We start from the raw sequence: 13,219 nt of genomic DNA on the forward strand, positions 1-13,219 counted from the left end.
TTGGGAAGAACTGGAATCCTTCTCAACCAAGAAACATACCATGCTTCAACTCACTAAGACCTTCAAATCTTGCAGGTAGTACTCTCTCTTTAATTTTCTCTATATCTCATTACCTATTTTCTACTTCTGTAATGGAGTTATGTATTTCTTCTTAGTGCTCTCTTTTTAATTTTTATTCAAAAGCTTGACAACACAAAAGGTTATTTTCTACTTCTGAAATGGAGTTGTGTATTTCTTCTTAGTCATATACTGAAATGGTGATGCTAATGAGTAACTCAAACCAAAGCATGTTTCCAGCAAATTCATACAACTACACCGCATTTGTGGAGCATTGTGAAAACAGGTAAGGCGCTACACCTAGACCTCATCAAATTACTATAGAATATGGTGGCATTGTAAGTTTTTCATCTTCTCTTTTTCCTACAAACTGAAATTTGTTTTAAATATTTAAAAGTGTTCCACGTCATTATTGTGATTTTACCCTCCTATAATCAAAGGTTCGTTTTTATTCTTATTTTCCTTTGTATATGAGGCAGCATAATTGTGATTTCTCTATTTCTCAACGTTTATTTCCTTGCAGATGGCTTATCAAATATTGGTGGATACTAAGAGAGCCAACAAGCTACAAGAGGGACTGGTAAGCTCTCTTATGACCATCCTAAACTTGACATTCAAATGAATAAAAAAACAAACATAATTTGCATTTGATCCAACATTAAAATGGGGGTGTGTCACATATGGCTATATGATCATTTATGTTATATTTGTAATCAAATTCAAATGTGTTTTCATTTTTTAAAATATGCTGGTTACGGTGGGTTTTTTTTTTGTTACAGGAACATAGAGAATGATTTGCATCAAGAGCTCAAACAATTAACAGGATTATTGTCATCCAGGTACATTAGTACTATACGTGGACTAAATCATTTTGTGGTAACAAGTTTTGACCCATATGATATGAAACGACACAACTCGAATTAATAGAAAAATAAGGATTTTTTTTATATATATATATACCCACTGCGCCGTAGTGGGTGGATGCAATCCCCACTGCGCCGCAGTGGGTAAAATTACCCCCACTGCGCCGCAGTGGGCACCAGTTCAGCAACACCAAAAATCGTTAGATGCTTAATCAAACTTACAGGCTACCAAAATCAAAACCAAACTTCATAACACAACATTTCTAAGTTCAAATAAGTTTTCGACTCAGAAATACGCAAGGTAAAAGTATCCGTTGACCAAACATTCACTTTACCACCAAATGGGTCAATTACCCGAGTTGACATCTTACAAATGACGACGTACAAAATTAGAAATTTTGGCATGATCTATTCGTAAAATCATCATCCAAACCTGTTACGGATTATGAGTTTCTCCAAAACACGTTTAAACAAAATCAATACATTACAACTACAAAACGACCCATTTGAAATACCCAAAAACTCGAGTCCAACACTAGACATCATAATAACTCTCCAAAAGACATAACAAGTGTACAAAGAGCCGATAGTTCAAAGGGGTCACTATGGGTCCTATTACCAATACCATTATCCGCATTTAACCAAAGCAACCCATATCCATTAAGCATCTTTAACTTCAATCTTTACAATACTTACATTCTTCCGCATCCGGGACAACCTATAAAAGGGTAAACAACTATAAAGTAAGCAAAGCTTAGTGAATAATCTTGCATACGTTTATACCTACGAAGGAGGGCAAAGTGCAAGGACTTTCACATGTAACCTATGACACCGTCATGCCACATTTACATGCTCACCTTGCACACTATCAACACATATATGGATCCATATAAGCTAAACAATCATAACAAATCATATCTATCGGGATTCTTAGGCCCCGGAGCTTCTTAGGCCTCATTTCACATCAACTATCGGGATTCTTAGGCCCCGGAGGTTCTTAGGCCTCATAAACAATGCCCCACATGGGCTTCACGCCAAATCAATTACCATGCTTGGAACATTCACATCTCATGGTAATTGACCCAACGTAAACATAAAGGTATGCAAGAGTACTCACCTCCTCCGCGACAACCAAAATCATAAATCAAGAAGACCGCATGAACACAAAACATGTATGCTTCAACCTAGCAACAAATCATAACGCATAAAGGATCATCAATCACATACTAGGCCATCTAGCCATAATCACTAGCATTTCAACACCCAACCCCTCATTTACAATCTTATATTAATCTTGGGTTGGTTCATCAAACATGTATCTCTTATATTATTCTCATTTGACCAAAACTTACTTTCATACCCAATTCGTCATTTTCATATTTGACCAAGCAGACTTCAAACAAGCATAACTGAAGTTCTACTTACTCTTTTTACTTGATTCCAGTGGCCAAATTTACATGACACATATGCCTACCTTTTATCTTTAGTAACCAACATGTGAATTATCTTTAAAAGTTGCCTTCCGGTCGTTTTAAAAACCAAAACTGCTGCTGTTAAACAGCTTTGACCTTACTGACTTCAAATGACCATAACTTGGGTTCTACAACACATTTAGACCTCATTCCAGTGGCCACCTCTTTGTAACACATTTAGGTACATTTCATCTTCAGTGATCAAGACATTATTTGACTCACATACGTGTGTTTTACTCGTTTTAACAACAAACATCAGAATCATTTTTGCTGAAAGATCAGCATTGCGCCACTGGATTCAAAAATTCATAACTAGAGTTCTACTTCGAATTTTGAACTCATTCCAGTGGGAAAATTTTGCTAACACAATAACCTACATTTTCTTTTTAGGACTCAACAAGTGAAAATGCTTTCATGAGGGCGTTTAACTTGTTACAACATCAGGGGCAGAATCTGTCCAGATTTCCTCTTACTTCCATTCATCAAAATTTACCATCCAACCCAATTAAAACCCTAAATTTGATTAAATTACCATAACCCTAACTTGTATTATAGAAATTAGCTTATATATATGAAAACCCCCAAATTTCCCAAATTAATTTTCTAGCATGAACCCTAATTCATAGGAACAATTAAAACTAGGGTGACAATAGTTAAAATTACTCATACCTTCAAGACATGGAAATGATATAGAGTTAGAATCACATTTGCTTCTTCCCCCTTCTTATGAATTTGAAATTCACCATATTCATACACCTCAATTCACCCAATTAGAAAGCTAGAATACATGGAGGTTGAATTTCTTGTTATTATTACTTGAATTGTTATTTGATTGATTTAGTTAGAAACCAAGTTTTCATAAGATTATAAGATTGGAAGATTTAGGAGAGGATAGAAGAGAATTAGGAATGGGATTTGAAGGTGGAGAGTGACTCACCAAGTAAAAGAGATGGCTGGCCTCACCCCTTAATGCCACGCCCCTGATGAAATTAAGTGGGTAAAAATAACGCTATTTGCTAAAGTTCCAACTAATTGAACACCGTAACTTAATTTTAAATGCTAGGAATTTATTTTAATGTCAAAATTATAATAAAGGTTAAATTTCATTGGCCTAAAAATTTGGGATGTTACATGATAGTTCATACTCTCTTTTAAGGTAGGAACATCAGTGGGTTGGGTAATAGGTTAACACATGTTTAATGAAACGAATAATTTTTCAGCATCAGTCGGGCTATGCAAGGTCACAGGTTCTATATGATTATTTGCCATGTACATAAATTAGATTATTTGGATACTAATAATGAAGCTAATTAGTGAAGATTATAAGTTTTCTTTGTAAGATGTATGTGCAGTAGGATATCATTACTTCTTGCATGCTTTGTTTAGTTTATTTATATTATTTAGTGAGCGAACAGTTTTATGAAATTGAATTAAATGAGTAATGCATAGTACCTTCCATAAGTGAGCAAATTAAACAAACCTAGATGAGAAGTCGTTTATGTATCTTCTGAACCCGTAATACATTTTTAAGTTATGAAGATACAAATACACCAAAAGAGTATATCATCCTTTCTATCAATAATGAGGTTTAAAAAATCCCTTGAAAAGTGGCTTTTGGACTCAGATATGCATCCTTCGATTCAACTCCTTAAAAATAATGCGGGATACTTTCAACAACAAGTGGACAAATCGTTGAAGGCATAATCAGTATGTTATCCTATATTTATCTAGGAATGATGTTGAGGTATTCACCATTCTAGATGCGGTGTCATGGTGGGTAACTCACGTCATTGCATTTTATATTTTGGTGAGGTTGACATGTTTACCTTTTACCCAAAGTTTCAATCATATAATAACTCATTAGTAATCTAATATGACTAGAAAAGGCTATACATTGATTGAAGTGATAATCATTATCAAAATGAGATAGTTAAGGTGTTTTAGGCTTAAAATGCATTTGACTTGACTCTTAACCCATTTGACCCGTTTCCTTTTAGGCAAAAGGAAAAAAACATTTTTAACTAAAATAACAATTTCTACTTATTCGCATTTTACACTACAACAATGCTAAAAGTTTTCTGCTTTATATATATTATAAACCCTTATAAGATACATATTTTTTAAAAATATTTTCCAGATCAAAAAATCCCAAAGAAGGAAACTTTTGATGGAGGTTTCAAATGGAGCTAAAATGACCAATGCCTTATACAACTTAAAGTTTCACAAAGTTAAAGTTGCCCATTTTCTTTGCGATAAGAAGCTTAACAGAGACAGCGTAATGAAATTTAAAAATGTTATTGGTAATGGTTATTACTTTCAAATGTATTATTATGAACTTCCATTATGGAGTTTTATTGATAACATGGAAGTGAGAGCTTTACATGAGATGGGGTTTATCACTTTATTGATGATTCATTTCTACTTCTTTAATCTATCTGCCTACCATCTTTTGTTACTAATCTTGAGTAGATATAGAGATGATGAAAGAGAGATTTAGTACATTTGCTAAGTAGTGGCAGGGGGTTGCACATGTTTAGCAATTTTAAATGCCATAAAAATCTTTGCGGTAAGTGGTAATTATAGTAATTGTAATTTCATGTTAGTTTAATAGATATCTATATATTTTTTGTGTAGGGTCTGCATTTGGTTAGTTATGGAGATTGGAACCTTTGCCTTTTGAGAAGGAATACATGTGGCAAATAGAAATGGAGTGTCTTTGTTGTTAGAGATCACATTGTCTAATTTAAACTACCTTGGCAAACATTAGCCAATGGAAGTAAGCTTGAGGTAATCCTTCAGTTCGCCTTTAAACTTAAAAATTATAAAAAGAAGTGGCAAATTTGGTGGGTTAGGTCAGCTGTGTAACAAGTCAAAAGTGACATGTTTTTTGTATGGGTTGAGTTGACCTGAAACATAATTTAAGTCAAATAATTTAACTTTTCTAAAGCCAACAAATTTATATTGTTATAACAATAGTATAGTAAGAAAATTTATATGGTGTGGGGTGTCATCTAACGCTAAAGTTTGGCTATGACAGGGGACGCCAGGTGAGGGTGACTTTATGGGGTCGTTGGGAGATGTGCTGATCAACACTTGCTTGAATGGCCAAAAGGTTTTGGATCCAAGTCAACGTTAGTGATCAAAGTGGCCAAACTATTGTGGTGCATTTTGGTGAGACTGCTGAGAAATTACTTAATAGGTCTGCCAAATTAATATTAGAAGAGCAACACCTGAGGCATATAAGGTTTTCTATAATAGATATAGAGTGTTTGCGATTTGATTTTTCCACTTGGTTTAGGCATAGCAGGAAGACTTAATTGATGATTTAGTGCTACCACCTGTTTTGGAGCAGCTGCTAGGTAGCATACACATTTGAGATCAAGAGTCACACATACTATCAATATGGAGAGTGTTAGACTTTCAACTCTGCCCGTGTTATTCTCCTTGGAATGGAGCACGAGGAATTGGAGGTTGCTATAGAAGATCTAGTGAAAGGTGTACAGGGGTGGAGCATCTTCATCCAGGACATTAAAGAGGGTTGCATCGAAATTTACCCCAACAAAAATGGCCGAACTAAAGAAACAGAAAAGGTAAGGCACGTGTTTACAATAACAACCTGAGTTATATATTTACATATAACAAGCATTCCTCCTGTTGAAATGTTTCAGGTTAAATGAGGCGGAACAGGAGACTTATGCTGGGAAGGACGTGGATGAGTGTATGGCTACAAGGAGGATGCAAGCAAAACATAGTTAGAGAATGCATATCACATTCCTATTTCAACTGTATGGCATATGAGTGTTACAATGATTGCATACGAGTGTCACAATGATTTATAATGAAACGAGGTTAGTTGTTGATTGACTCCAAAGTTGGTGGCGAAGCTATAAACACACTCCCCAACTATATTACACTAAAGACCTAAAGTAGCCGTCAATGTGGGATGGTCCCAAAACCGTCGATCAAAGACACTTACCTATGCATGCATTGCAGGACCACTTACCTAGCCGTACATCGCACGGGTATGCACCCTGGTACATCTTTAAAGAAGAAAAAAAACCCCTTTAAAATGTAACCACCATTAATTGATTTCTACAACTTGGTATACAAAAACGATAATCGGGCATGGAATTTCCAAAAAGAATCTCACCCAAACACATCAGCGAAGGCTCGAACCCCAATACAGCTTTAATCATCATTATCTATTAAGATTCACTTAACAATATCATCTTCAATGTCAAATAACTAAAAATCGGAAAGCAGTTAAAACAGCAATAAAGGCGGCTCAATCCATTCTAAAAAAGTATAAAAATAATAAATAAAGAAGCTGGCAATCAAGCCTTTCTTTTCTCGTCTCCATCGATTCCAAACCAAAAAATCCCATATCATAAAACTCACTCACATAGTTACAATACTTAAATTCAGTTAAGTGGGGTTGATCAGTTGGCTTAGTATCTGATGGCGAATTATCACGGAGATTTTAACCAGAAGATTGATTACGTTTTCAAGATTGTTTTGATCGGTGATTCTGCTGTTGGAAAATCACAGTTGCTGGCCCGGTTTTCGCGTAACGAATTCAGTTTGGATTCCAAAGCAACAATCGGTGTTGAGTTTCAAACTAAAACTATGGTTATTGATCATAAGAATATTAAGGCCCAGATTTGGGATACTGCTGGTCAAGAAAGGTTCTTTGCCTTCTTCTTTTACTATTTATTATTATTAATATTATTTTTTAACGCGTTTAGGGGCGGCCCTGAGCATTTATAAATAAGCCCCCTAGGCTAGGCCACCCCTCATCTGTCCCATAGTAATTGTCCGAATATAAATGTAAAGATTTCTAGTTATTTAGCTTTGGCATCAGTGTCCTGAAATGTAACTAACTATGGACGAATGTACATAATGTGTAACAAACTTCGTGTTGATTTATTTGTTTTTTTGTCCAATTTGGTAATAAACCGGCTAAAAATCTAGCCGGTAAAACATTTACACAATTTTGACAAAAAAAAATACAAGTTTCTTACATACAATGGACATGATTTGACTTTGTTCATGCTATGCGTTCGTCCAAAATTACATTCTGGTGAACTGGTCCCTTAGTTTTTAAAGAATTGTTTCTATCCAAAGTTGTGGTAATTTTCTATATATGCATCTGCTATAGACTTGTCACTTGTATAGTTGTGTGAAGATGTAAGCATTTGTGATTTGCTAGATTTGCTACTTATAAGTTGTGAGGTTTGTTGTAAACACAATGATAAGTTGTCATATGCAGTGACTTGAATTTGGGTGTTATATTTCAGCACGTTATGGGTCTTAGATGCTCACTGTAGGTATATTATGGTATGCTAGTAAGAGTTATTAAGGTTTAGGATAAGTATCCTGGAATGTAACAAACTTTGGACGAATGTCTATAGTAGGAAATAACTAAGGTTGTGTGTATAGTATGTAAACAACTTTAAAAAATGTTTATTGTATGTAAGAAAACATACGTGGCAACCATATAAAGGTGCCATTTGTCTAATTTTAATTGGTTGAATACATTTTCTTACATACAATAAACATTATTTTCGAGGTGTTTACATACAATACACACAACTTTAGTTATTTCCTACTATAAATATTCGTTCAAAGTTTGTTACATTCCAAGATACTTATCCCTAAGGTTTAAATAAGTTAAGTCTCTTTAGTACTATTGTTTATGACCATCAGATATATAAGGCTACTTACACTATCAAAAAGAAGTTCGTTGACCATAACTAGTGATTTACTCACTTGTTTCATTCTTTTGAACATACACCTTCATGACATTAAGGATTTTACTTTGATAACTGAAGAGGCAACTTGTTCCCTTTCCCGTTATTTGAGAAAATGTTTATATGGAGTATGACATGAACTCAAATTCACCATAGTATGTAACTATTTAAGGCTCGTTTATGTTTCAGTTTATGCTTTTGTTGTAACTTCTGTTTGAAGTAATCAGAACTTCCATTCATGGGTTAGTAACCGTAGTATATACTCTGTATTCTCCTATTTTTGTTACATTGTTAAGATTTGTATTTTCTTTTCATTGTTCATCTTTTGGTGGAATTCATGCCCATTAATTCGTTCATTTGCTCATTGTTTAGATAATACATATATTCATCTTTCAAAGACTTCCATTAGATTCAATTGTACTCGGTCTTCTTATAGTTGTATCAATAATTTTCTTGAATTTCTTACAAACTTAATATTGGTATTGTATGTGATACCTATATATTAGCATAAATCACTTTTAATCTCCTTAAAAATGTCGTTTGTGTATACAACCAAACATTTCTATGAATCTCGACAATTGTGTATATGCCATAGTACATCAAACTTTTGTCATTTATATTGTCTGTATTTGCTGAATAACTACAGATACCGAGCTGTGACTAGTGCCTACTACAGAGGAGCTGTGGGAGCAATGCTGGTTTATGACATAACCAAGCGTCAATCGTTTGATCACATAGCCAGGTGGTTAGAAGAATTACGTGGCCATGCTGATAATAACATTGTCATCATGCTCATAGGAAACAAATCTGATTTGGATTCCCAACGGGATGTATCTATGGAGGATGCAAAAGAGTTTGCTGAAAGAGAAGGCTTGTTTTTCATGGAAACATCTGCCCTTGAGGCCACAAATGTAGAACCTGCTTTTCTAACTATCCTTACCGAGATTTATCGAATAGTCAGTAAGAAATCTCTTGTTGCAAATGAGGAAGCCGAAGGGAGCTCAGCCCTTCTCAAGGGGACTAATATTGCTGTTAGTCAGGAGCCAGTATCTGCAGGAAACAAGTTCAGCTGTTGCACATCTTCATAGGACACCTTTGTCCCACGGACATGCTTCTTAGCCTCAGGTAATTTCGTATCTGAAAATTAATTTTGATTAATTCTCTGCTTAAAATTTTCTGTAAGACCCTTCGGCTCAAAAGAAACAGAGAAACTGCATTACAATTCATGTCAAATGTAAAGTATAGAAGTAAAATAATTAAATGTCCAAGTGAATCCATATTTCAAACTTCAATCTCTGATTTGGCCTTAAAGTTCAAATTTCCATCACTCGTCTATTTGTAGAATCTTATACTTCTTTTGTAAATTATTTCAGGAAATAATCGTTTGCACACGTATTCCACAGATGAACTACATCTTTCTCCGGTTGCTGGAATTGTAACTTTTTATCAGCCGCGGCAAAAATTGTGGTGTTGATCATAACTACTTCCATGGCACTCGGACTCTACTTCTCTGGGATTCAGTCTCAGTAGGTACATTGTTTTGTATGTTGATATCAGCTTGTGTACAAATATTTCTACATTGGAAATTTTGTGAACATTTCGAAATTTGGCATAAAAGACATACTCTAGAACTAAATCTCACTTGTTTAACAGGCCATTATGCATGCTAATTTCTTTTGGGTAAATCATATATTCTTCTGAGTAGGGTATTCTTGTGTTATTTGATCTGGTTATATGATCCAACTTCTTGATCTGGTGATATTTGGTGTGATTATTTGAATAGTTACTGGCCAGATCTTTGCAGTGAGCTTATTGCCTCCCTATGAAAATAAGCACCATTAGATTGTTTATGCAACTGACCTTACTTTACCACCTTGACTTAGTTACAATCTGACAAAGCCAAACCCAGCATTACACTGTACAATCCAAATTCATAATCAAATATGTGATAGCTTCTTCAAAATTTAACTCAAGCCTACTTGGCAAACAGTAACATTTTTTCATTCAAAACTTCATAAATTTCATAACAAAACCGGTGCATTTACCAGAATCAAGAATTTCTACATGTTAACAGAATGAAATCAAGTAATTAGCTTTTTTGCATGTAAAAGTGCTTGTTGCATCATCATATGGGTAACTATAGGAAGTAGGACAAGCCTTCTTAAATATTTTGGAGTAAGTTGTTGGCTTGCATATCTTTGGATCGTTAAACGCCCTGCTGCAACAATATTCTGGCTTCTGAAAAGCCGTGCAGGCACTCTTGCAACCAACGACCTCACCACCATCCCCTTTCATCTGCAATCCATCTGGACACTGTAGGTTCAAATCTGACACACTTCACACGAGAGCACTCCCCTGAACCACCCAGTGGGGTAATTGAGACGGGCATATTGTCACCATCTACAAGGCTGAAATCATAGAAATCCATCGGGCTATCAAGGGTGAACTCTGCTAGGGAAGCTGGTGGCACCATCACCTACACCGTTACATTTAAAAACGTTTCCGCAGTCCCCGGTGGTGCAGTTCCCTTTACCGGAGTCATCAAATGTGCATCCATCTCTAGCCCAAAAGCGCCCTGACCACCCTCTTGGGGCCGTCAGATTGATGGATTTCTGAGGCTTGAGTTCTAGGCCGCCATCACCTAGCAAAGGATGCCCAGAACCAGCTAGGATCCCCGGCCATATCGTTTTTGTTACATTTGTTTTGCAATGTGAAAATCGCTGCATCGACACCTGGAAAAGAAACACAGAACATGTAATGACAATTAGACGAAAATGGGATCCAATGTATCTGAGAAATCAAACTGAGACAAGGGAGTACACATAGAAGAGAGGAGAATAAAAGAGAGAAATTGTAGGAAAGCCATAAGAGACTAGTATGGTAGTGAGTTGCAAGGAATGAGTGAGTTATTTAAAGAAATTTAAAGGGAGGGTTTGTTAGGATACCAAATGTGTATTTTAAACTTTCTAATGAATATATTAGCTTTTTACGGCGTATGGTTTAAACAGAATGTTGACCAATACTTTAATATCTGAAATAAACAAAATATATATTTCAAAATTCAAATATATCCTCCCAGAAACGAACATTGAATAAATCGCGCGTATAAAGTCAATAAACCAACAAAAAAATTTTTATGTAGGATAAGATCCAGGTGTGTAATCGCCCATTTCAAGTCTTTAGATTCATCGATCACTCTTATATGGGATAACTAGTGCTTAGACCCGTGCGATGCACGGATAACCCTAAATAATTTTTCTTAAACTTTATTTTAAGATTGTATCAATGAATAAATATAACTGAGTTGGACATAATAAAAATATTTTTATGAGTTGATTAATTTAAAGAAGAAGAATGCTAAATATACCTTGGGATTTATTAATGATACACGAGGGCTTAAAACGCGATCATTGCACGCCGGAGAGAAATTATAAAATGGATTGCCCATAGTAGGCGCATATAAGAAGGATTATGTTGGTTACCTGGATGTGATAGGTATTATGAATTTTCCCCCACTTTGATATATAGACCCACGTGGATGTGCTATAACCTTAAATAATTTCTTTAACACCAGTTCAAGCATGCATGTAGCGAAGTAAATGTACTCCTATTACAACTAATGACTATTTTAAAAAAAATTAATGACTTAAAATGCATAGAAAAGTCTTATTTAGCACTAAAATAAACCATATATACCTCATAATTTTCATCACAAATTTGAAATGTTGTTCTTTTTATAAGATTTGAAATTTGTTGATCATTCATTTTAACTCCAATAGCACCAGTGGCATCTACAATCCTAACTTGCACATTAAACCTACCAAAAAAGAAAAAACAGAGATACAATTTTACCACACAACTTAATGATTATCGAGTTTTAATATGAAATATAAATATATACCTAGAATTGATGAGAACTCCTTCCTTGTTACATGAACAACAAATCCACATTTTGTTGTCCCTTAAAGCATCAATAATGTCGACTGCATCCATGTAGAGATCGGTCAACTTAACTTCTTAAGAACAGTTCACACATTCCATTGAATACCATAACTGGTCGGTTGGAATAAAACTGATTGTTGCAACAACAACCACTTTATCAAACTGTCAAAATGAAAATGTTTATACATTAGAATGTTAAAAAGCTAGTTATAAATTTGAAAAAAAGTTATGTTAAAAAGTAATCTAATCAAAAAAGAAAAATTCACAAACAATGAATACTTACATGTTCGTCCATCAGGATCATCTCAATACTACCTATGTTATTAACATCTCCATATAGAGGTTGCTTCCATAGTCGCAAATTCTAACCGTTATCGTACATGGTTTATTATTTGGACGCAAATTTCTAATTGAAATATGGTTTAGTGAAACCATGCTAAAATTGATCTATTATGTGTTTACGTTTTAAAATGCCTTAAAACTGAATGGAAGTGGCCTTATATAGACATAGACATGCAAGGAAGTAACCGCCACAAGCAATACACGAACGGTTACATATTCAAATTTTTGAAAATTTGAACTTCTTGAAAGCATAACTAATATGTTTTCGAAAATTTGAACTTCTTATAAAAGTAACTAATCCGTAGACTTTCCAAGGAGCAATATTGTAATGATTTTTGGGCTTTCTTGCATTTTTAAGCATGCCACATAGGCAATAACTAACAAATTTTGAAGTGAGATTTATATAATGTAGGGATAATATTAGGAATGAGTGTAAATTTATGGTTAATTTCTTACTCAATATTTATATCGTATTAAAAAAATTTGAAATTAATAACCGAAAAATAAGAAATACCTCACTTAAATTCTCATATTCTGACACTGTTATGTATCGACAATGTTTGACAAAAGTCATTGGTGACGCGTAAATATGTAGATTCAGAATTTCTGTTTTGGTTATATCACATGAAGTTACTTCTGTAGTTGCTTGATATATACATGTATTTATAAATTAAGAGCTTTAATGCATAATTCATTGATGATATAAGAATTATCTTTTTTTTTTGACACTTTCATATAATTTTAGGTCCCATGTATAATACCTCTTCACATATAAACAAATTTCATCAACTTT

At 34.4% G+C, this 13,219-nt stretch overlaps 1 protein-coding gene, 1 long non-coding RNA gene and 1 pseudogene across 3 annotated transcripts; 1 reads left to right on the plus strand and 2 right to left on the minus strand.

Annotated features, from left to right (window-relative positions):
- Nucleotides 1-1,331: 1,331 nt before the first annotated feature.
- Nucleotides 1,332-2,079, minus strand: LOC122583851. Its single transcript, XR_006321337.1, has 2 exons — nucleotides 2,038-2,079; nucleotides 1,332-1,638 (listed from the first exon to the last, which is right to left on the minus strand). It is a non-coding gene; the product is annotated as an uncharacterized LOC122583851 (long non-coding RNA).
- A 4,427-nt stretch (nucleotides 2,080-6,506) lies between these two features.
- Nucleotides 6,507-9,843, plus strand: LOC122582110 (ras-related protein RABA4d-like). 2 transcript variants are annotated; one of them, XM_043754467.1, is made up of 3 exons: nucleotides 6,507-7,077; nucleotides 8,789-9,267; nucleotides 9,516-9,843. In XM_043754467.1, exons 1-2 carry the CDS (start codon nucleotides 6,851-6,853, stop codon nucleotides 9,228-9,230), a joined length of 669 nt encoding a protein of 222 aa, XP_043610402.1. In that variant the 5' UTR covers nucleotides 6,507-6,850; the 3' UTR covers nucleotides 9,231-9,267; nucleotides 9,516-9,843. The 2 variants fall into 2 exon arrangements, with proteins under 2 accessions (XP_043610402.1, XP_043610403.1); XM_043754468.1 differs by having other exon boundaries at nucleotides 9,546-9,843.
- Nucleotides 9,844-10,182: 339 nt separating this feature from the next.
- LOC122583378 lies at nucleotides 10,183-13,000 on the minus strand (annotated as a pseudogene).
- Nucleotides 13,001-13,219: the final 219 nt, after the last annotated feature.

This window comes from Erigeron canadensis, chromosome 9, assembly GCF_010389155.1.
Source record: "Erigeron canadensis isolate Cc75 chromosome 9, C_canadensis_v1, whole genome shotgun sequence".
Classification (NCBI taxonomy): domain Eukaryota; kingdom Viridiplantae; phylum Streptophyta; class Magnoliopsida; order Asterales; family Asteraceae; genus Erigeron; species Erigeron canadensis.

Coding starts and splice junctions, on each gene's coding strand:
- LOC122582110 (XM_043754467.1), top strand. CDS start 6,851: ATGGCGAATTATCACGGAGATTTTAACCAGAAGATTGATTACGTTTTC. Junction 7,078..8,788: donor GATACTGCTGGTCAAGAAAG/GTTCTTTGCCTT, acceptor GAATAACTACAG/ATACCGAGCTGTGACTAGTG.